Below are 22,269 nucleotides of genomic sequence, written 5' to 3'. Positions count from 1 at the left end.
ACTTGTCAATTAATGCTCAAAACATCTGATTGGACTTTCAAGTTTGGGCCGGAAGAGAACATCCTAACCCATTTCAATATTTAAAGATAAATGTTATATATTATTAAAAAATTATTACAATTTATCTTTTTTTTCTCATAAAATTTATATTTAAAATAAAAAAAATAAACATAATTCCAAATGCCTGGCTAAATATGAAAAAACAAGTCCAACCCAAAATTGTATAAGCAATGAAAACTCTGGGCTGTGAGAACCTTCAAAGAGAAAGGAAAGTCCAACCCATAATTAGAAAAAATAAAAATCCAGTGCCTATGGGCTAAATATGAAAACATCAAAGTCCAAAACATAAATTAGAGAAATCTGCTATTAGGAGTTCAAACTTGAAGTCATCAATGTTGACAGGAGTCTATCTACCTACCATCTAAGTTTGAGCATATTGGCATATGCGCAAATTTTAAATAAATAAAGATTGTATCAAAATATGAACTTATGACCTGTTGATAACAAAACAGTTATAAAGTATAAAAAATTAGAAAAGTTAGGTTTAAAGGTTGACATTATGAACAAGCTTATCCTCTTTGTAGTTCTAGAGAATGATTTAGAAGATGCGTAGCGAAAATAACCATTGACGAGAATCATTTTTATGGGTCATGCATGCTCACAGGCGTCTCATGGCTGCAGATTGTAGGGATCACTAACTTTGAGGCCTAAAGTCAAGCCAGTTAGCTAAGTTAACATGTTAGTTTTGTCTCTTATTTATCATTCTGAACAAGTGGACAAGAACATCAACCATGGCCTATGATTAGCAAATTGAAAAGAAAGAAAGAAAGAAATGGAAACGTCTTTGAATTCTGCAGTGACCCCTAAAAGTCTCGAAACTGAACAAAACTCAATAATTAGATAGCAAACAAGAAGATGGACTTTAAAGTACTCCACAAGAATCATGAAAGGTTTTACATTGGTTACTGCAAGGGTCATGAAGGTAATTTACAAATATGGTCTGAAAGGTTCTCTGTGAAAGTTGTGTGGGTGATACTTCTTCTTACTGCAATTTCAGAGACAGGAAAGGAACAGGGCCTCCCAGTGAAAAATGGCAAAAGTAATTAATGATTATGATAATTAATGATTACTGATTAATGATACATTTGAAGTAATTAAATATTACAAATAAAACTGAATTAAATTATTCAACTCAATTTGAATTTGGCTATTCCCAACCAAATAAGTTACCCAAGACATAAAAATAAATTCAGTTAGTTATAATCAAACTATATATATAAAAAAAAATTAAACGGATTTTTCACTAAACTGATTGGTGATCAAAATTTTAAAACATCTAACCGAATTCAATTAAAATGGATCTATTTAGTTCGATTTTCAATTAAAAAACGATTACTACTCTGCCTTATGATTAACCATTACCAATCAACAACGAAATATAGACATCAACCAAACAAGTACACGAGCAAATACCTAGTCACCCTCACGTTGCAGAAATGGAAAGGCATGAACTATGGTAATTTGTTTGTTCAAATTATAGAAAGATTTATCATATAATTAATAAATTTAATGTTGGGTCCCGGCAATAAGATTACGAGAAAAATAACACAGCGGAAAATTAAAAATATGACACAGATATTTACGTGGTTCACCCTTTAACTGTTAGGGCTACGTCCACGGGACAAAAACCGAATAATTCTTCCACTATTAAAAATAGTAGGCTTACAAAGAGAGTAATACAAAATAGTGGCACTCACACAGTGTTTCCCAAATTATCCTCACTATTCTCTCGACCCGAGTTTTAGAACCCAATTCTAAAACTCAAATTCTCTCAAAAAAAACTCTCTTCGCTCTTTTGGTCTGTGTGTTGTGAAGTGTTGTGCCATCTCCTATTTATAGGAGGGATGGACGCGGGATTAGGAGAGGTGGACGCGTTAATTACGCGTCCACCGAAAAACGGATCACCTACCAAGAAGAAAATTCTTATTTCCTTATTTCCATTTTCAACTACGTGTGGGTCCTACCACGTTTTCCTTTTTTTTTTTTAATTGTTTCAAATGTGGGTCCCATTGAGTGGGCACCGCACAACAAATCTCCCCCTGCACACTCAAGTAGGGACGTTAGCCATACCGGCTAGCTTTCTGCAAGTGACAAGCTTCTCAGTAGGCAGAGCCTTAGTCATCATATCAGCTCCATTATCATCAGTGTGAATCTTTTCAATCTGAAATAACTTCATCTCCAGCGCATCGCGTATCCAATGATACCTCACATCAATGTGCTTTGACCTTGAATGAAAGGTCGAATTCTTGCTGAGATGTATCGCGCTTTGACTATCACATAGCAGAATGTACTTCTCTTGTTCTACACCCAATTCTTGTAGGAATTTCTTCATCCATAACAGTTCTTTGCTAGCTTCTGTAATGGCGATATATTCCGCCTCAGTGGATGAGAGTGCAACGCATTTTTGCAATTTTGATTGCCAAGAAACTGCTGCTCCTGCAAAAGTCATCAGATATCCAGAAGTTGATTTGCGCGAATCAACATCACCACCCATATCTGCATCTGTGTAACCATCTAACACAGGTCTATTATCACCAAAACATAAGCACATTTTGGAAGTGCCCTTAAGATACCTGAGAATCCACTTCACTGCATTCCAGTGTTCTTTACCTGGATTTGAAAGAAATCGGCTAACAACACCAACAGCATGAGCAATATCTGGTCTTGTGCATACCATGGCGTACATCAAGCTGCCAACGGCGGATGCATAAGGAATTTTCTTCAGTTCTTCTTTTTCTTTCTCACTTGAAGGACATTGACTAAGACTTAATTTGAAATGACCTGCAAGCGGAGTAGAAACTGGTTTTACATTGCTCATATTGAATCTGCTGAGAACTTTCTCGATGTACTTCTCTTGAGACAGCCACAACTTTCTCTTTTTCCTGTCTCTGGAGATCTTCATTCCGAGTATCTGTTTTGCCGATCCCAAATCCTTCATGGCAAAGGATTTTCCAAGTTCCTTTTTCAAGCTCTCAATTTTCTTAGCATCTTGGCCCACAATAAGCATATCATCCACATATAACAAGAGAATAATAAAGTCGCCTTCTATGAACTTTTTCACAAATACACAGTGATCAGAAGTAGTTTTCTCATACCCGTGATTTACCATGAAAGAGTCAAACTTTTTGTACCATTGTCTTGGAGCTTGTTTGAGGCCATACAAGCTTTTCTGCAATTTACACACCAAGTGTTCTTTGCCTTTGACTCTGAACCCTTCTGGTTGCTCCATATAAATTTCCTCCTCTAAGTCACCATGGAGAAAAGCGGTCTTTACATCAAGTTGCTCGATCTCCAAATTCAGGCTAGCTGCTAAACCGAGCACAACTCTGATAGAAGACATCTTGACTACGGGTGAGAAAATTTCTTCAAAGTCAACTCCTTTCTTCTGACCGAATCCCTTCACAACCAGTCTCGCCTTGTACCTTGGCTGTGAGTTGTTCTGTTCAGTCTTCAACCTGAATACCCATTTGTTCTTCAGTGCTTTCTTACCTTGAGGCAGTTTCACCAACTCATAAGTATGATTCTCATGCAAGGACTCCATCTCATCTTGCATGGCTTTCAACCACTCATTCTTTTTACAATCTTCCATTGCCTCCTGGTAGTTCTCTGGTTCTCCCCCTTGAGTCAACAAGTCATATTCATTAGGAGAATATCTTTGGGAAGGTATCCTGCCTCTCGCAGATCTTCTCAATTGAGGCAGTTCTTCTATTGGAGCTGGTTCAGCATCATTCTGAACAGGTTCATCATCATCTTCTTCATCATTTTGTGGTTCTACACCAGGTTCTGCATCAAGACTAACAGGAAACTCATTGATAGACTTTGGCTTTTCATTTTTCTCAAAGTCTTCAATGGTTTGGTCTTCCAAGAATACGACATCTCTGCTTCTGATGAGCTTCTTTTCAACTGGATCCCATAATCTGTACCCAAAATCATCATTTCCATAACCCAAGAAGATACACTGTTTTGACTTCGAATCAAGCTTGGATCTTTCATCTTTTGGAATATGAACAAAAGCCCTGCAGCCAAATATTCTAAGATGATCGTAAGAAATATTTTTCCTTGACCACACCTTTTCTGGAACATCTCCTTTGAGGGAGGTTGAAGGTGAAAGGTTGATCAAGTAAACTGCAGTATTCATTGCTTCAGCCCAAAAGGTTTTAGGAAGTTTAGCATGAGAGAGCATGCATCGAACCCTTTCAACAATGGTCCTGTTCATTCTCTCTGCAACTTCATTCTGCTGTGGAGTTTTGGGAACTGTCTTCTGAAGTCTGATGCCATGTTCCGAGCAATACTTCTCAAATGGACCTCTGTACTCACCACCATTATCAGCTCTAACACATTTTAGCTTTCTTCCCGTTTGTCTTTCAACACTGACATGAAAGACTTTAAACATATCCAGCACCTGGTCTTTTGACTTTATTGGGAAAGCCCACACCTTTCTAGAATGGTCATCAATAAAGCTAACATAATATGAGCAGCCACTCAAGGATTTGTCACCCATTGAGCAAACATCAGTGTGTACCAATTCTAGAATACCAGGTTTTCTAGATGGAGAAGGAGATCTTTGAAAGGAAACTCTATGTTGTTTACCAGACAAACAATCAGTGCATATTTTCAGAGGCAAACCTTTCAAAGATAACATTTTCTTCTTGGTGAGAGTCTCCATTCCTTTCTCACTCAAATGCCCAAGTCGTTTGTGCCATAACTCAGCAGATGAATCTTCAACTGCATTCACTACTCCTGTGCAAACTTTAGCCTGAGTGTAGTAGAGGGTGTTGAACTTCCTTCCTCGACCGAACACCAAGTTGCCTTTGGAAAGCTTCCACGTTCTGTTGACAAACAGATTTGTATAGCCCAATTCATCTAGACAGTGAACTGAGATCAGATTGAAGTTTGCTGTAGGAGTGTATCTCACATCTTCCAACCAGAGATCATATCCAGCATTGGTTTTGATGCATACTGTTCCAATGCCGCAATTTTCCACATATGTGCCATTCAGAGTCTTGACATGGCCGTAATCTCCGAGGGTAAGTGATGAGAAATATTCCTTATTTGAAGAAATATGATAAGAACATGCAGAGTCAATAATCCATAAAGATTGTTGACTAGTGGAACACTCACTAAGACCAGCATGAGAAATCAGCGCACTACCATCACCAAGTGCGTCAGCATCAATAGCTACTGAAGCTACCTCCGTATCGTCTTTTTCTTCATCACTTTCTTTGGCTCGTTCCTTCTTCCACTTTCTACAATGCCTTTGGATGTGACCGGGCTTGCCACAATGATAGCAAGTGACACCTTTTCTTGACTTGGATCTTCTCCGTGAATTGTCACGTTTGTCTGGATTTTGGGGGTATCTTGTTCTGCTTCTCCCCCTCCTTTCTGTAACTGTAACGAGTGCATCTGAGTTGCTACTCGTAGCATTCTCCTTACGTCTGGTTTCTTCATTCAGAATGCTTTCCTTGACTGTGGTTAAGGTCAGATTCCCCTCCGACACATTACTGAGCGTAACAGTCAGTGTCTCCCAACTGTCCGGCAAGGAACTCAATAAGAATAGTGCCTGCACCTGGTCGTCAAACACTATCTTTGACGTCGTCAGTTGGTTCACTATTTCTTGAAATTTGCCCAAGTGATCTGAAGCACTTTCGCCATCTTTGTACTTTAGATTTACAAGCTTTTTAATTAAAAAGGCTTTGTTCTGGGCATTCTTCCGCTCGTACATGTCCTCCAACTTCTTCCAAATTGAATAGGCATCTTTCTCATGAGCGATATGATTTATGACGCTCATTTCAACAGACTGCCTAATAGTTGCGACTGCTTTTCTGTTAATTGACTTCCAATCGCTTTCATTTATTGAAGCTGGCCTGACCCCCTTCAACTCAATCGTTTCAAACAGATCTTTACAGCATAGAAGATCTTCCATTAATATCTTCCATACTGCATAGTTTGATGAGTTGAGTCTAACCATTGTGCCTGTTGTTCTGTCGTCCATTTTTAACTTGTGCAGAATATTATCACCAGCAAAACCGTATACGTGAATAGTAGTATACGTAAATAGTGACAGTATAATTGAATAGTAACAGTATACGTAAACAGTACCTGTATGCGTGAATAGTAACTGTATATGTGAATAGTACTATGCGTGAATAGTGCTGGGCTTATTTGAAACGGACTCAGCAACAGTAACGCCAATAGTACTGTTCACCATCAACTTTGAGTTACTATTTTACTATTCATCACTAAGTCGATTCTGCAACGTCTTTTCGAACGGACTGTACTAATGGACTCGGCGTAATTTTCTCGTCGTCGTGGTATATTTATTTTTAAAATATATCCACGGATCCGGTAAACCTTCGGCTCTGATACCACTTGTTGGGTCCCGGCAATAAGATTACGAGAAAAATAACACAGCGGAAAATTAAAAATATGACACAGATATTTACGTGGTTCACCCTTTAACTGTTAGGGCTACGTCCACGGGACAAAAACCGAATAATTCTTCCACTATTAAAAATAGTAGGCTTACAAAGAGAGTAATACAAAATAGTGGCACTCACACAGTGTTTCCCAAATTATCCTCACTATTCTCTCGACCCGAGTTTTAGAACCCAATTCTAAAACTCAAATTCTCTCAAAAAAAACTCTCTTCGCTCTTTTGGTCTGTGTGTTGTGAAGTGTTGTGCCATCTCCTATTTATAGGAGGGATGGACGCGGGATTAGGAGAGGTGGACGCGTTAATTACGCGTCCACCGAAAAACGGATCACCTACCAAGAAGAAAATTCTTATTTCCTTATTTCCATTTTCAACTACATGTGGGTCCTACCACGTTTTCCTTTTTTTTTAATTGTTTCAAATGTGGGTCCCATTGAGTGGGCACCGCACAACATTTAAAAATATAAATTATGCAAATAATTTTGTAAGACATGAGACCTCATTACCAGACAACATGAATGGATAGACATAATAAAGGGGTAGGTTGCAGAAGCATTGCTCAGGCGGACAAGTTCTTTGCTCATGCAATTAAATGCACATAGACAGACCATTTTTAGCTCTTTGATTAAGCAATAATTTAAAAAAAAAAGTATAGTTTAAAGCAAAAATACTCGCTAATGATTAATTAATTTATAATTAAAAGAAACTATAATAATAATCAAACAAATTAAACTTTTTTTAAACATATGTGGTTTTTCTCAACCCACTTCTTCAATAATATTATCTGATAATTAAATTTGTCATCATAAAAAGAGTCAAGAGTATGAAAGAAAATAGCAACTGGACTTTCATCAGTCTTTTTTTAATTAAACATCAACTCATAATTAGTCAAAATTATTTGAACGTATATTATTTAACTGATTTTGGAATTCTCCAACCTATTCTTTTTCCTTCATAATAATTTATGACTCACTTTGGCTGTTACAGCTAATCAAAGCATCTACATTCTTCAATACTTCAACTTGCAAATTCGTCTATCAAAATAAGAATATTCCATAAATAGTATAATATATATATTTTTAAAAAATTATACTCCACAATTTAGGTATGCTTTACTAATCATATCTCAACTGATTATTTTCTTTTTTTTATAAATCATTCAGTATCTGGAGTTTACATATCCGATTAATCTGAATTTATACTGGATAAGTTCATATCAGGAAGTAAAACGCTCTCTCTTAAATATTTTATTTTAAATAAAAAAATTTTTTGCATTTGTTACAGAGCAGGAGTTTGTCTTGATTAGCCTCATACTTTGGTTTTAAACATGTCAGACCATGTGTTAAGCACTAGCGATACGAAACACACTGTACACGACTGCAAATGAAATGCCGGTGAGACTGGCAGCAAGTGGAGCTATACATTACTTTAACAAGAAAACAATTAATTAATTAATTAAGACTAAACACCAAAACCTCTGCATATGTTGCTTATAAAATTAAATTTTCTCGACCTCTGTAACGAATGCTTACTGTTGATGCCTTGACAACGTGAGGACGGTGGCTGTTTAAGGTCATTAATCATTAAATTTATGCCCTAAATAATAATAATATTAATATTAATATTAATATTAGATCAGAAGTCTTTATCAATAATTGCGTATCGTTTTCCTTTTCTTTTGGAGAATTTATTTTTTCTAGCTTCACATTAACTTAATTCTGTACTATTTAATTTATAATAATTGTGTCTAATCAACTTATGTTATTAAATTGTAATGATCATTAAATTTTTTATATTAGCATTGAATGATGCATTTAATAGGTAATTTGTATCCAAAAGTTAAGTTTGAAGTGTTTGTTTGCTAGAATAGAAGTATACATTTTCTGAGTTTTTTTTATTGGTTGCCAATTGATTTATATTTTTACTTTATATTTGGACCACATTAACCTTATAAAAATATTTATTAATAAATTTAGTTTTCGAGTTAGTATTTATATTGTTATTCTATTTATAATTATTTAAAATAAAAATTTAATTATTATATTATTTATATAATACACTAGAATATAAATAATATAGTCATCCTAAAAAAGAATAGTAAAAAACATGAAAACCCGTTATACATCATTTTACATTTTAACAAATAACTATTATTAGGATCTAAAACAAGAGGGGAGTTAGTAGCGTTTTATAAAAAGTTAATTCATGCAACGTTTAATTTTTAGTGTTTTATGAAAAGCTACTCAAACAGCTAACAGTGAGACCTAAAATGGTTGAAAGTACGTTACAAATGCTAGATACGAAGGTTTGAGAAATGTTAATGTAAAAATATTTTTTTTTCGAAGAGAAGAGCAGCTGCCCCTCTTTGTGAGACATGTACATATGCACTTGCAAGTTGGAACTAGCATTCATCAAATAACAATTATCAACCACTACCTATTACCTAATACATCAAAATCAAACTCATTAGTTTAAACTCAATAATTGCAAAATAGAATACTACAACTTAATGCAACGAATATATAAGAAGTGGAGAACTATAAACTATTCCCAAATTGAATAATTGTAATGGAATGAGGATTAAGATAAGGTCAAGTGTGAAGCGACCTTATCTATAAAATGTTTAATTTAATTAATTAATTGCTCCATAATTTAGGAATTTGTAAGAGGAATATGACAAGTAGACAACCAATTGGTTGTCATATTGGAGCCTTGAAGGGAGGGAAAGGCATGAAAGCCAACAAAGCTGTTTTGGATCCAATCTAAGTTCTGACCATTGAGTTTATTGGATTTGGATAAAAACTGACCTAGTGGTTCAACAATCAACACAACCTAGGATTAGATTTAAGTTTTTTTTTATTATTATTATTATTTATTCAGAGTTCGATGTGTCGTAGATTATATAATAAGGAATAATTCTTTCTTATATTCGAATTTGAGACCAACCAGAGCGTATATAATTATCGGATCAAATTTAAGATTGAATCAATATTTAATTTGATAAATTATATTCATTTAATATTTCAATTTATAAAATTTAATTTTCCAATAATTATACGAAAATGAAGAAATATGAAAAATTATTATTTGGTAAAAAACATTGAAAGGTGTGTTATTGTTAAACAAAACTTGAAATTTATGAAAATAAATAGATCTAGATAAATGCAATGTCCATTAAAAAAATGAATAAATCTAAGAACTCAAACTCAAATTTTGTATCAAAGTTTCACGGATCTAGCATGATTTGAGAAAATTCCAAAAAAATATAAGAACAAAACTAAAGACGAAGCTAGAGGGAAGAGAGAGGGGAGAAGGGGTGTCAATCGGTGAGAATACTCACTGGTGGCTGCCCAAAGAAGAAGAAGAAAGAAGAGGAAGAGAGAGTTTAGACTTTAGATCATAATTGAAGTGAAGTTACTTAGTAAGTGAATCCATTTTTTACCTCATTGATTAAAATTTGCTTCCTAGGATTAATGTTTAAGAATATAAATAATACTGGAAGTAAATTTTGCAATTTGTCTAAATTCTGATAGAAATTGAATTAAGAGCAAGACACAAGCTAAAAGAAAATCAGGGTGAGGTGGATATCACTTTTCTTTTTTTTTTTTTTACATGTGCTAGCTATTAATATTGCATAACAAAATAAATTTTAAGATAGGTTTTATGTCCAGGAAATGCAAAATTATAACTTAAAAATACATAACATTAAGCTGTTACTCTATGAAAGAAAACTCAATATGAACAAATGTTATAGGAAAGGGAAAACTGAGTTCATATATCATAGAACAGAGTAAAAGGGATTCATGTACACGTGAGAGAGAACAGAAGAGAACAAAATGATCAACTAGTTCTAGTAGAAAATACAATCTATGAGACAATCCATTTCCCACTTAAATTTGGGGAAAAAGGATTCTTCAATTACAGTAACAATTAATTACTACTTAATGGCAATAACTCTTTTGGCTACGCATTTTATCTCCCCATGTGCTATCTTCAAATTCTTTAGTATTACTTCTTCTTATTAACTCTGTAAGCTGAGACTGCCATTTTTGTTCCCATTCACATCTATCATCAAATCCAGTGCGGGATCTGTGTCCCTTACCAGTAGAGAAAATAGAGTTTAAGTCTAATCCTCCACTGGCCATATCTCTGTCATATAAAGCTCTGCTTTTTGGATCAGACAAAGTCTCATAAGCTTCTTGAACTTCAATAAACTTTTTGGTATACTCTTCTTTGCATTCCGGCGGAGACACGTCGGGATGGTACTTTCTTGCGAGTTGTTTATAAGCTTTTTTTATTTCTGAAAGATTTCCATTTTCTGATATACCTAACAAATCGTAAAAGCTCTCCGTTTTTACATATAGTGTATAGGCCATCACGGCCTTAATTGGACCTGCTCTGTTCGTTTTGGAAGTGGTATTTTTGAAGGAAAAGTTTGATTTTGGGAGATGCTTAGAGAAGCTGAGCTTAGAAGATGGGTTAAGAATTGATTTTGGGGATGAGAGATTGGGTTTCGAGATGGTTTGGAAGGTAGGAGAGAGCATTTCTGCAGTACTCATGTTTTGCTTTGTTTCTTAACTGTTGTGACTTGGTTTTTCAGTATTTCAGCGTCGAGGAAGGTGAGAGGTATATATAGACCACTAGTATAATAAAATAATAATAATAATTAATAAATAACAAAGCGCAAAAGAAAAAGTAAGAGGCAAGCAGCAAGCTATTAAGCTAAGCAGGGGTGGCCAAAATCCAGTTTTCGAAATCAAAACCATCGGTTCCGAATTGGTGGGAACCGAAACTGAAATTGATGAGAACCGAAATTGGTCCAAACTGAAATTAGAATTGGTTCAAATCGGTTTGGTTCTGATTCCATCAATTTTGGAACCGTGAACCGGCGGTTTCAGCTCCAATCGAAACCGACGGTTCTAGTTCCATCTGAAATTGGCCGAAATCATCCAAAATCGGCCGAAACTGGTTCGAAATTGACCTGAATTGTCGACAAACCGGCCGAAGAACCGGATAGAACCATCGATTTTAAACCATTGAGTAACCGAAACTGAAACCGAAACCGTTTGGTTTCAAAACGTAACTAAAACCATTAATTTTCGATTTGATTCTGATTTTAAATTTTTTGAATTCGAAATCGAAACCGGCGGTTCCTGAAACGTGTCCAACCTAAAGCTAAGCAAAAGAATAGAACAGACAAAAGACGGTGCCGCAGAAAATTCAACGCACCTTTGCTAGGGGTTAATCACCGAACCATGTCTTTGTTGTTGGAATTTTTCGTCAGAGAAAAATCAATTAAATAAACAATATATTGATGGGCTTCAATTTTAACATACATAAGAATATAAATTCCATTTTGAAAAGTATATTTTGTTGAGAGAATTTTTTTTATATGACTCGACTTTAATTTCGATAGAGATAAGAATATAAGTTCTTCTTAAAAAACATATTTTATTGGAAGAATCTTCCTTATATAATTTGAGTGAAATTACACATCATTCTCGTCTACAATTACAACAGGAATTCATTCTCTACACTTGTAGAATAGAAAAGGCAAGTAAATATGTGCCATCGTTTAATTCTCTTTATTAATTTTTTTTTAACTTGAAAAAAAAATAGAAAGACTAAATGTGTTAATCACTTTTCTCTCTGTTCGGACCATTAATCAAATATTAACATCGCGATTTGAGACACTCTATAGAAATCCTTAATTTTAACATTATAATTTTCCGTTAATAAAATGAATCAGACGGATGATTAAATGCATTTGCTACCAGGCTAGAACTTCAGGTAACATTAGGATGGGTGCTTGTTTATAATTTGAAACGGTAATGTTCAGCGTACAACCCATGACGTGGCTAATTATTAAGGAGCTAATTCTTTAAAAAATAATTATATAATTATTTTTTAAAAAAAAAAAAATAAAGTTGTCTAAAACTGAGTGGCGAGGCCTGAAGTTTAGATAAAACACAAAGCTCTATAATTAATTTAAGCTTTTATTAAAAATATTTATGGAGGAATGTACCTTATCATGCCCATTTGCATAAAACTAATGCTTATGGTTGATGCCTCGACAACGTGAGCGTCGGTTGGTTTTGAGGTCATTACTCATTAAATTATTTCTGACTGTCCTAAATTATATGTTTATTTTAATTAATCAATTAAATGAATTTTAATAAATATCAGATCGAAGGTCTTTTTCATACATTTAAAGACTTTTATAGAGACCCATTTCTTTCTTTTTATTTATTTTTTTTTTTTTTCAGAATGTACTGCTATTACTTTTATGTTTGGGCGAAGAGACAAGTAAACGGCCAACACGCTGGCGGCACTTGGTAGAATAAATTCTCCTCTTTCTTCTTATTTATTTATTTATTTCAAATTCTAGAAGAAAGCGAAAGCAATGGAAGGAAAACTGTTTTAGATTCAAATTAATCATAAACAAGGAGTTCCTGCGGATTTGATAACTTTGGTTTGGCTTTGATAGCTTTTAACTGATAGAGATTAACCAATAAAAAGTAAAATTAGTATTAAGGTATTAATTTTTTTATGTTTTTTTTTTATTTTAAAAGTGAATATATTGTTTTTTTTACTATAATATAATTAAAATATTAATTTTTTAAAAAAAATAATATTTAATAAAAATATAACTATAAATAAAACGATATAATATTAATTTGAAAAGAATATTACTGAGGTTAATCAAATCCAAATATATATAAATTTAAATCATTTACTCAATTAAACAAAAAGTTTCAAAACATAATTAATGGAATCAACAATTAGATTGTGATTTCTATCGGTAATTTATAAAACGGATAATATCTTGTTAGGTCTAAGATGTTACAATTTCTCACATTAATAATTTTCCATCCAAAATCTACCAATTATTTTCATTTAATTTTCACTAGAAACACAAAATTCACTTTAATGTTATTGTTTTAAAACAAACTTTCTCTCTTTTTTTTCTCCTTCAACCTTACCTCTTTATCTTATCTTCTCATCTTAGTTTTCTCACCTAATCCATCAAATTACTACCACCATAAGCTTCCTTGCAAGTTATTCTCACTTACACGTCATTCTTTCTAACACTAAGCCCACAAATTAATTAAGCCAAATGAGAAGCATAACACTTCTTTTTTCTTTTCCAAATGATTTTCATCTTCAAAATTTAAAACTCATTTTCTTTTAAAATAAAAAAAAAAAACACATAAAGAAAGCTATTATGTTTGAGAAGATTAAGGTCACCAAACTCATCGTTGAGATGAATGATGAGAGATTTCTCTTTAATCATTATTGTTAGATTTAATCTCTCCATTTTTTTTCAAGACAAGTTGATGAATTATCTTTTGATATTAGACCGGTTTTACTAATTAATTTTTCAAACGTTAACTATGACATTATAGATTTAATCAAATCTCAATACTTTGTAGTAACTTATTATTAGAGTAATATTTCAAATTCCATGACATACCTAGACTTTTTTAGCATAACTTTTTTTTTTTTTTTATTGGTGGCAAAAGAAGAGCAGAACAAAAAATAGAAACCTATCTCAACGAGCCAATGTTACAAACATCAACCTAAAAAATCAAAGATAATAAATTAGGACTAGTTTTCCAAATGAATAAAGAAGGAAGGATGACATGCCCAACTTGGCCAAATGATCAGCTGCAGAATTAGCTTTCATGAAACACATGATAGATAGAACACTCCTAATCATGACTCATCAAGTTCTAAATATCCAAAATAAGAACGGCCAAAGGATGAGCAATAGATAACCCTGAGCTCACCAGCCTAATAGCCTCCAAACAATCAGACTCAACAACAACCTTACGGAAACCACGGTCCCAAGCAAGAATAAGCCCTATCTGAATAGAGAAAAACTTACCAACTCAAATAGTAGAGTGCCAGTATTAAGAGAATAACCCCCAAGCCACCTCCCCCAGTAATCACGAATCACACTACCACCACCAGTCAATCCCGGATTAGTAAGACTGCTCCCATCACAATTTAACTTCATCTAACCATCCTGAGGCTTAACCCAAGCCACACAAAACTACCTACTAACTCTAGCCGAAGCACTGCAGGAGAAGAAGAATTCAGAATATCCACAAAGCTACTTTAAAAGCACAACGATTTAAAGCAAAAATAGCAACAAGTTCATTCTTAAAAGACATACAAGTTCCTCACTTTCCAAACCCACCAAATAGCAGCTCAAAACCAATGATGCCAGGAGATACCAAAGGGATCAAACATGTGCAAGGATAAATTTAAATGCAACCACAACACAACATCATCCACTCCAAAAAAAATTAGGAGGCAAACTCCACTACTGCCACTATGCCCGCACTACAACACAATCACGAAAAAGATGCTACAGAGACTCCTCCTCCATAGAACATAAACTACATAGACTAGAAAGACTCAAATCTCTCTGAAACTAAAAAAAATTAGTTGGCAAACGGCTATGCCGAATCAGCCGAAAAAAATTTTTTGGCATAACTTTTAAGGATGGAGATTTCAATTTGGATCTATTATCAGGCCGTATATGCATTTATCACTGGGCTATATCTTGGTATGCCATGACAAACCTCAACTTTCAAAACCAATGGATTTAACTATTTCCCTCCTTTTACTTTAGCCAAATTAAAAAAAAAATAAAAGAATTGGTATAACTACTTGTCAAATTCAAAATTGTATTCTAGCTAATTGAGACTATCCCCATTCAAAGTACTTTGACAAGATTCCATGACCTAATGAATTTCCATTAGATTATATTACTTAATATTTTTTAATATATAGGTCAGTTGGATTTTTTAAATGGTATTAGTGGTTGATTTGTTCTTATCAAATTTTGTTTAATTACTATCTTTGTTTCTGTTTCATTATCTTTGTCACATTTAGAAGTTCACGACCCTTAAAAAGACTATTAAATTTGTCTAGATTATAATAAATTATTAAGTAAATTAATTATATTACCTTTAATTTAATATATTCAAATACCAAATTAAATTTTAAACTGTTCAATTCTCATATCCGATCATAGCAGTGGAGAGATTTTGCGAACACAAATAAAAGGGTAAACATGAAAAAAGAAAAGAATTTATTACTCCTTGAAACTACAAACGTCAGAAGAAATTTGAAACAAACTATTTTCTCAAATGTAATAAATATTATAAAACAGAAATAGTATATTTTTTAATATTCAAAACAATAGAGCAATTGATTAAGGAGTGATATTCTTAATTTTTATTTTGATCTTGTTAAATATTTAAAATTTATATGCAGCAAAAATTTTTTTAACAGGTGAATTTATGTATTTTTCGCCGTATATAAAAAGAAAACAGAACATATCATCTAATACTAATAGGGGAAAAATTTTAAAAACTGATCCATTTCCCATTTAAATTTGGGAAAATGGCTTGTGGAAGTTATATTATTATTAACAATTAATTACACATTATGGCAATAACTTTTTTGGCTACGTATTCTATCTCCCCATGTACTATCCTCAAATTCTTTAGCATTACGTCTTCTTATTAACTCTGTAAACTGAGACTGCCATTTTTGTTCCCGTTCACATCTATCATCAAATCCGGTGCGGGATCTGTGTCGCTTACCAGTAAAGAAGAACGAGTTTAAGTCTAATCCTATACTGGCGATATCTCTGTCATATAAAGCTCTGGTTTTTGGATCAGACAAAGTCTCATAAGCTTCTTGAACTTCAATAAACCTCTTTGTATACTCTTCTTTGCATTCCGGCGGAGACACGTCGGGGTGATATTTTCTTCCTTTTTCTGATATACCCAACAAATCGTAAAAGCTCTCTGTTTTTACCATCACAGTATCAGCCATGACGGCCCTAACTGAACCTGCTCTGTTCGATTTCAAAGTGGTATTTTTGAAGGAAAAGTTTGATTTTGGGAAATGGGTATTGAAGCTGAGATTAGTAGACGGATTAAGAGTTGATTTTGGAGTTGAGAGATTGAGTTTGGAGATGGCTTGAAAGGAAGAAGAGATCATTCCTGCAGTAGTCATGTTTTGCTCTGTTTCTTTGCTATGTAACTTGGACAGAAGAGGAGGATGAGTGAGAGCATATATAGAGAACTAACATTAATAAAATAATAATGAAAAATATAAAATTTAGAACTTAAAAAAAGAAGTAAGAATGTAAGATGCAAGCTAAGCAAACAATAGACAGAGAGTGATTGAAAATTCAAGGCGCCTTTGTCACCGAAACCATGTCATTGTCTCGTTAGGACCTCTTTTCTGTATATAATACTCCTAACATTTGGTGAAAATAATTTATTATAAAATATTTAATTTTTTTTTTATTTTTCACACTCGCGTTTAAATACAATATGAGAAAGAACAAGTAAATTATATTTACCAAATAGTAAAATTTCACACTTTTCTAATTTCTTAGTTATTTTGTTTAGATCGAAGAGATTCCAAATATATAATTCAATAGAAAAATAAGTTTAAATTTTACTTTTTTTTTCATTATTTTCTTCTCCTTTTTCAAAGGAGGGAAAACTGATGTTTTTTCTATTGTTATTTCTTTCCTATAAAAAAACTTCTATCTAAATAAAGGATAAGATCCGAGCTGTTTTCCATATGAAACCGTAATGCTTTTAGAATAAATATAATCAATTCTAAAAAAAATATATAATCAATTTATTTAATAATAAAAAAATAATAAAGTTATCCAAAAATGAGTCATCCTGTCGAAATTTCAGTTAAAACAGTATGTTTATGTTGTCTTATAGTTGATTTGTAGTTATTCATAATAATATTTCTGGATGTAGCATTATAGAACAATTGCTATGGGTTGATGCCTTCTCAACAACGTGAGAGACAGTTGCTATAAGGCCATTAAATTATTTCTGACTTTCCGGAATAAAAGGTCTTTTACATATATATATATATATATATATATTATCAATTTTTAGTATACTTTTCAGAGAATACAATTTCAAGAAAATTATTTCTTAAAAAATATAATTTGATTGTATTTGGTATGCAAATTAATTTCATGGAAAGTAAAATTGCTCTCAAATAAAAAAAATTACAATATATCAATTTGAGTGTGTAAATTAATAAATTCATTGCACTTAACTAGGAAGTGTAACTTTCTTATGTATCTCTAAGTAACTTACTTCTCTTACATAGGATAAGTTGAATGACCCACTTTTCGAGAAGTAGAATTGATAATAAAAACTAAACACGACTTCTTTCTAGAAAGTTACGCTTCATAGTCTATTTATCACCGACTAAACATTTTATTAATTTTCAATAAAAAACACTTAGTATATCAAAAGTAACCTTCAATTCCATAAATTTTAGTTTTCAAATAAAATAATCAAACATGAAATTTAATAAAAATCTATAAATTTAACATACCATCTATCCAAATTCACCTCTAAGTTTGTTCAATAAAATTTTCATTGAAGCATCCAGCACTTGAAAACCAAAGATAAAAGGAGGAGACAAGTAGAACCGTAGGATACTAGAATTAGAATAAAAAATGAGAATTAAGATAAGTTTTGTTGACAAGTGGACAGCTTGGATAATAAGTTACCAATAAAAAATAAAATTTATATATATATATTATTTATTTATTTTTAGATAACTTATTAGTTGTCTAGTTGTAAAAAAAAAAAAAAAAAAAAAAAAAAAAAAAAACTTATCTTAAACCACCAATAAGTTATCAACAAAAATATAAATAAAGACTAAAGTGTATATGTATATATAAAATAAAAATGAGGCGTCAGATAAGTTTTGCTCGTGACTGGACAACTTGAACAACAAGTTAATTATTACCGATAAATAAGCATATAAATATTATAAATATCTATACATTAATTTATTTATTATTTGAACAAGACTTGTTTAAATCTCGTATATAATGGTGATGTTTAACCGCAACCTTTGAAGTATCTAATAAAACAGTTAATAACTAATAAAATAATTAATAACTACTAAAATATCTAATATTATCAAACAGATTCGATATTTAAAAATTTATTTTCGAAGGATCTTTTAAAATATTATTGTTGTTTTGTTCTCCGTCCCGTGATGATAAAAAATTTAAAAATAATTTTTTCTATAATTAGTTTGGTGTATGTTATTGGTTGGACTAATACAGAGAAAGCAGATACTCATCCCCTTATTACTTGTAAGTCAAAATAATTTGTTCAAGAAATAGCAAATTGGAGAATGAAAAGTGACTGTTGGTAAAATAAATTCCTTATTTTTGAATTCTAGAAGAAAGGGAAGTCTTGAAATTGAAGGAAGGGAAGCTGTTTTAGATTCAAGTCAATCAAAAACAGGGGGTTTTGTTGGATTTGGGTAAAACCCACATCAGCCAAACGTTTCCCGATGCCCACATCACAGCCTAATCACGAGATTAAACGTTGGATTAATGTTCAAAATAAATGTATTTTAACTATTTTTCTCTTTTTATTTTAGCCTTTTTAGGAAAGAAAGAGTATATTTTTAAAATTCTTTCAATCTTTTTGCCTTGCCACATAAATTGTTTGTTTAATTTTAATTGAATTAAGGAGTGGATATATACTATTTTACTATTAAAATTTTCAATATATTTCAACCGAAACATTTTCAAGTTTTAAATACTAGATAGTTCCTTCAAAAATACTTCATTGTGTCGTGTTTGAGTTATTATTTTGTCCAAAAAATATAAATACTTTTGAGTATTTTAAAGAATAATACATTATGTTTTTCCAATGTTACCTTATTTACATTAAATACAATAAATACTTTCATGAGTAACCATTAATTTTAAAATAAATAATAATTTAGTTAAATTACTTTTTGTTTTATTACAATCTATGAGAATTAACTGTTCCTTTAATCATTGTGCGAAAACCTTAAACGATTTATATTTTAAGATAGAGAGAGTACTAGATAGTGAATTAGTATTGAAATGTCGAATATCGGGAATTAATTTTAATCATTTTAAAAATATTGAAAAATTGGAAAAATTTAATTATCTATAAATAAATTAGAGATTCTATCTAACTACTTTTGCTGAAATAAAAATTAAATAAATTTATATTTTATATGTATAATTGATCACAAATGGTTATTTATTTGTTTAAGTTGTGAATAAATATAGTTATTTAGAATAGAATAGTGTGTCGATCTCTTTCTTTTTTTAAATTATCTTATCTCGTATTCGTATAGTGTTATGTCTCGCTTTGCATATTCATCGCTTGTATCTGTGCAACCTAGTTGTATCTAATTACACTAGCCACTTTCAAAATTATTTTGACAAAATTCCATGACCTCTTATGCTTGTTTGAATGGATGTAAAATAGATGGTGAAAATGTTCAATTTTCAAAATTTCTTGTTTGGTTTGGATGAAAATGTTAAGGAAGATGTAAAATAAATTTATTTTACACCCTTCTAACCTTATTTTCACTCCATTTGGAGAGAAAAATGAATAGTAAGATGAGATTTTACCTCCTTGTTTTACTTCTACCCTTCCCAAACACAACGGAGAAGCTTTTTTTTTTTTTTTAAACTTCGTAACCCTACCAATAGATGCACTATGGCGCGAAGAACATCCTTGTGATGCAAGTGGAGTGACAAACTCGGAAGTCTTGCCATAACGTAAAAGCACGAATGCAAGTTTCTATAACGTCAAAATTCGAATTCCTAGGTTCAATCATGCAGAAGATAATTTCCCATAACTGTTCAACGGTCATCAACCAATACATGTGATAGTCCGTTTCATTGGATAACTTGACCATTAAGTAATCATTCTCTTAACTCCTAAACCTGTGCATCGAGGGGCTTCCTTCAGAAGGATTCTATACCAGACAAAAAGCTTTCTAACCAATTTATCTACCTATGACTCGAACAATCACAACACGTTTCCATGGCACTGAAAGTTTTTCCTATACTTGATTCGAAACTATAACTTCAGGAGTTCCACTATGAGTAATTAACTATATCAATGATTTCAATTTCCTCTTTCATAGTTTCCATATCATCATCTTCAAAACCTTATCCCGAAAAGAAATATCACTCTGTAGATTTTCAAATCGGGATTTCAATATTTTTAAATACTAGCATAAAGTAACGAAACCAGAATTAAAGCAAGTGAACTAAAGATACTATTCCAATGAGCAATATACAGAAACAAAGGGGAAATCTATACATAAAGAAAGAACAGAAAAAATAATCCATTTCCCCCTTAAATTTTGGGAAATGAATTCTTCAGATTGTGTTAACAAGTAATTACTCTTAAGTCTTAATGGCAATAATTCTTTTGGCTACGAATTCTATCTCCCCATGTAATATTCTCAAATTCTTTAGCATTACTTTTTCTTATTAACTCTGAAAGCTGAGACTGCCATTTCTGCTCCCAGTCACTTTTATCATCGAATCCGTCGCGTGATCTGTGTCTCCTACCGGTAGAGAAAAACGAGTTTAAGTCTAATACTCCACTGGCCATATCTCTGTCATACAAAGCTCTGGTTTTTGGATCAGATAAAGTCTCATAAGCTTCTTGAACTTCAATAAACCTCTTTGTATACTCTTCTTTAAGTTCGGGCGGCGACACGTCGGGATGGTATTTTCTTGCGAGTTGTTTATAAGCTTTCTTTATTTCTGAAATACTTCCACTTTCAGATACACCCAATAAATCGTAGAAGCTCTCTGTTTTTACATACACTGCATCGGCCATGACGGCCTTAATTGGACTTGCTCTGTTCGATTTGGAAATAGTATTTCCGAAGGGAAAGTTTGATTTTGGGAAATTGGTATTGAAGCTAAGAGTAGAAGATGGTTTAAGAGAAGATTTTGAAGTAGAGAGATTGGGTATTGAGAAGGTTTGGAGGGTAGAAGAGGTGATTCCGGATGCAGAACTCATGTTTTGCTCTGTTTTTTGTGTTTCGCTCTGTATATCGTTTGAATTTGTAATGAATGCAATGAGCAGAAAGCGAATTTTGAGTTCGTATATATAGACAGGATCAGAGAGAGTATAATAATCAATAAAATAGTAAATTAGGTGACTGGTTCTGATGTTCATTACTTACCTAATGGTAAGGTGAGAATGCCCTAAGGGATAAAATAAGAAAAATCAACACGTCATCGAAGTTTCTAATCTACACCGCATATCTATCCAAACCATGTCCTTACTTTTTTCAAATAAAAATCTATAAGAAATCTAGATTTTTTAATTAAATAATCAAATATTTACGCCTCATGATGGTGAAGATAATTAAAAAATATCATAAAAAAATTAGTAAGCTAATTTCATATCCTTAAATCCTAATTAGTCGGACTAATAGTCGTCAGATAGGAACAGTTTTAATCTAATTTTTAGTTCAATTTAGAATTATGGATCTTATTGAGCAAAATTGAAAATAGTAAATTGAACTTTGATTCTATACAATTACCATATGCAACAAGAAGTTGTTTCAGGTAGGCAGTAAGCGGTTTGTAGGAATCCAGGACATAGCTTAACTTTGAAACGGTAAAGAATTATAGAAAGTATGAATCAGTCAATTTCTTCTGGAATTGTTATTTGCTGTTTTGGAACCGTACGGTGGGCAAAGCCGCGTTTTGCGTTGCTATTTTACTTTTTATTTTCGTTTGTTTCCTTCTGAAGTCAAATATTAGTTGGCGAATTGCTGGAAAATGAAATTTGCAAATTCTTGATTAGGAAGCATCTCATGTTTCCATTATCACCGTCATTACTATACTAACTTCTATTTCTAATTAATATCTATTTAGTAATATAAAT

The 22,269-nt window shown here is 32.3% G+C and overlaps 3 protein-coding genes across 3 annotated transcripts; all 3 read right to left on the bottom strand.

Annotated features, from left to right (window-relative positions):
• Positions 1-10,241: 10,241 nt before the first annotated feature.
• On the bottom strand, positions 10,242-11,085 carry LOC105644653 (chaperone protein dnaJ 20, chloroplastic). The gene has a single exon (XM_012230085.3). It carries the CDS (start codon positions 11,050-11,052, stop codon positions 10,435-10,437), a length of 618 nt encoding a protein of 205 aa, XP_012085475.1. The 5' UTR covers positions 11,053-11,085; the 3' UTR covers positions 10,242-10,434.
• Positions 11,086-15,800: 4,715 nt separating this feature from the next.
• On the bottom strand, positions 15,801-16,654 carry LOC110010600 (chaperone protein dnaJ 20, chloroplastic). Its single transcript, XM_020683526.3, has one exon. The coding sequence runs from the start codon at positions 16,529-16,531 to the stop codon at positions 15,947-15,949; it is 585 nt and encodes a 194-aa protein (XP_020539185.3). The 5' UTR covers positions 16,532-16,654; the 3' UTR covers positions 15,801-15,946.
• A 3,958-nt stretch (positions 16,655-20,612) lies between these two features.
• Positions 20,613-21,533, bottom strand: LOC105644662 (chaperone protein dnaJ 20, chloroplastic). Its single transcript, XM_012230094.4, has one exon. The coding sequence runs from the start codon at positions 21,391-21,393 to the stop codon at positions 20,773-20,775; it is 621 nt and encodes a 206-aa protein (XP_012085484.1). The 5' UTR covers positions 21,394-21,533; the 3' UTR covers positions 20,613-20,772.
• Positions 21,534-22,269: the final 736 nt, after the last annotated feature.

The sequence above is a fragment of the Jatropha curcas genome, chromosome 3 (assembly GCF_041381405.1).
Source record: "Jatropha curcas cultivar XTBG-Jc1 chromosome 3, XTBG_Jcur_1.0, whole genome shotgun sequence".
Lineage (NCBI taxonomy): Eukaryota > Viridiplantae > Streptophyta > Magnoliopsida > Malpighiales > Euphorbiaceae > Jatropha > Jatropha curcas.
This window is presented reverse-complemented; position numbering and strand designations above follow the sequence as displayed.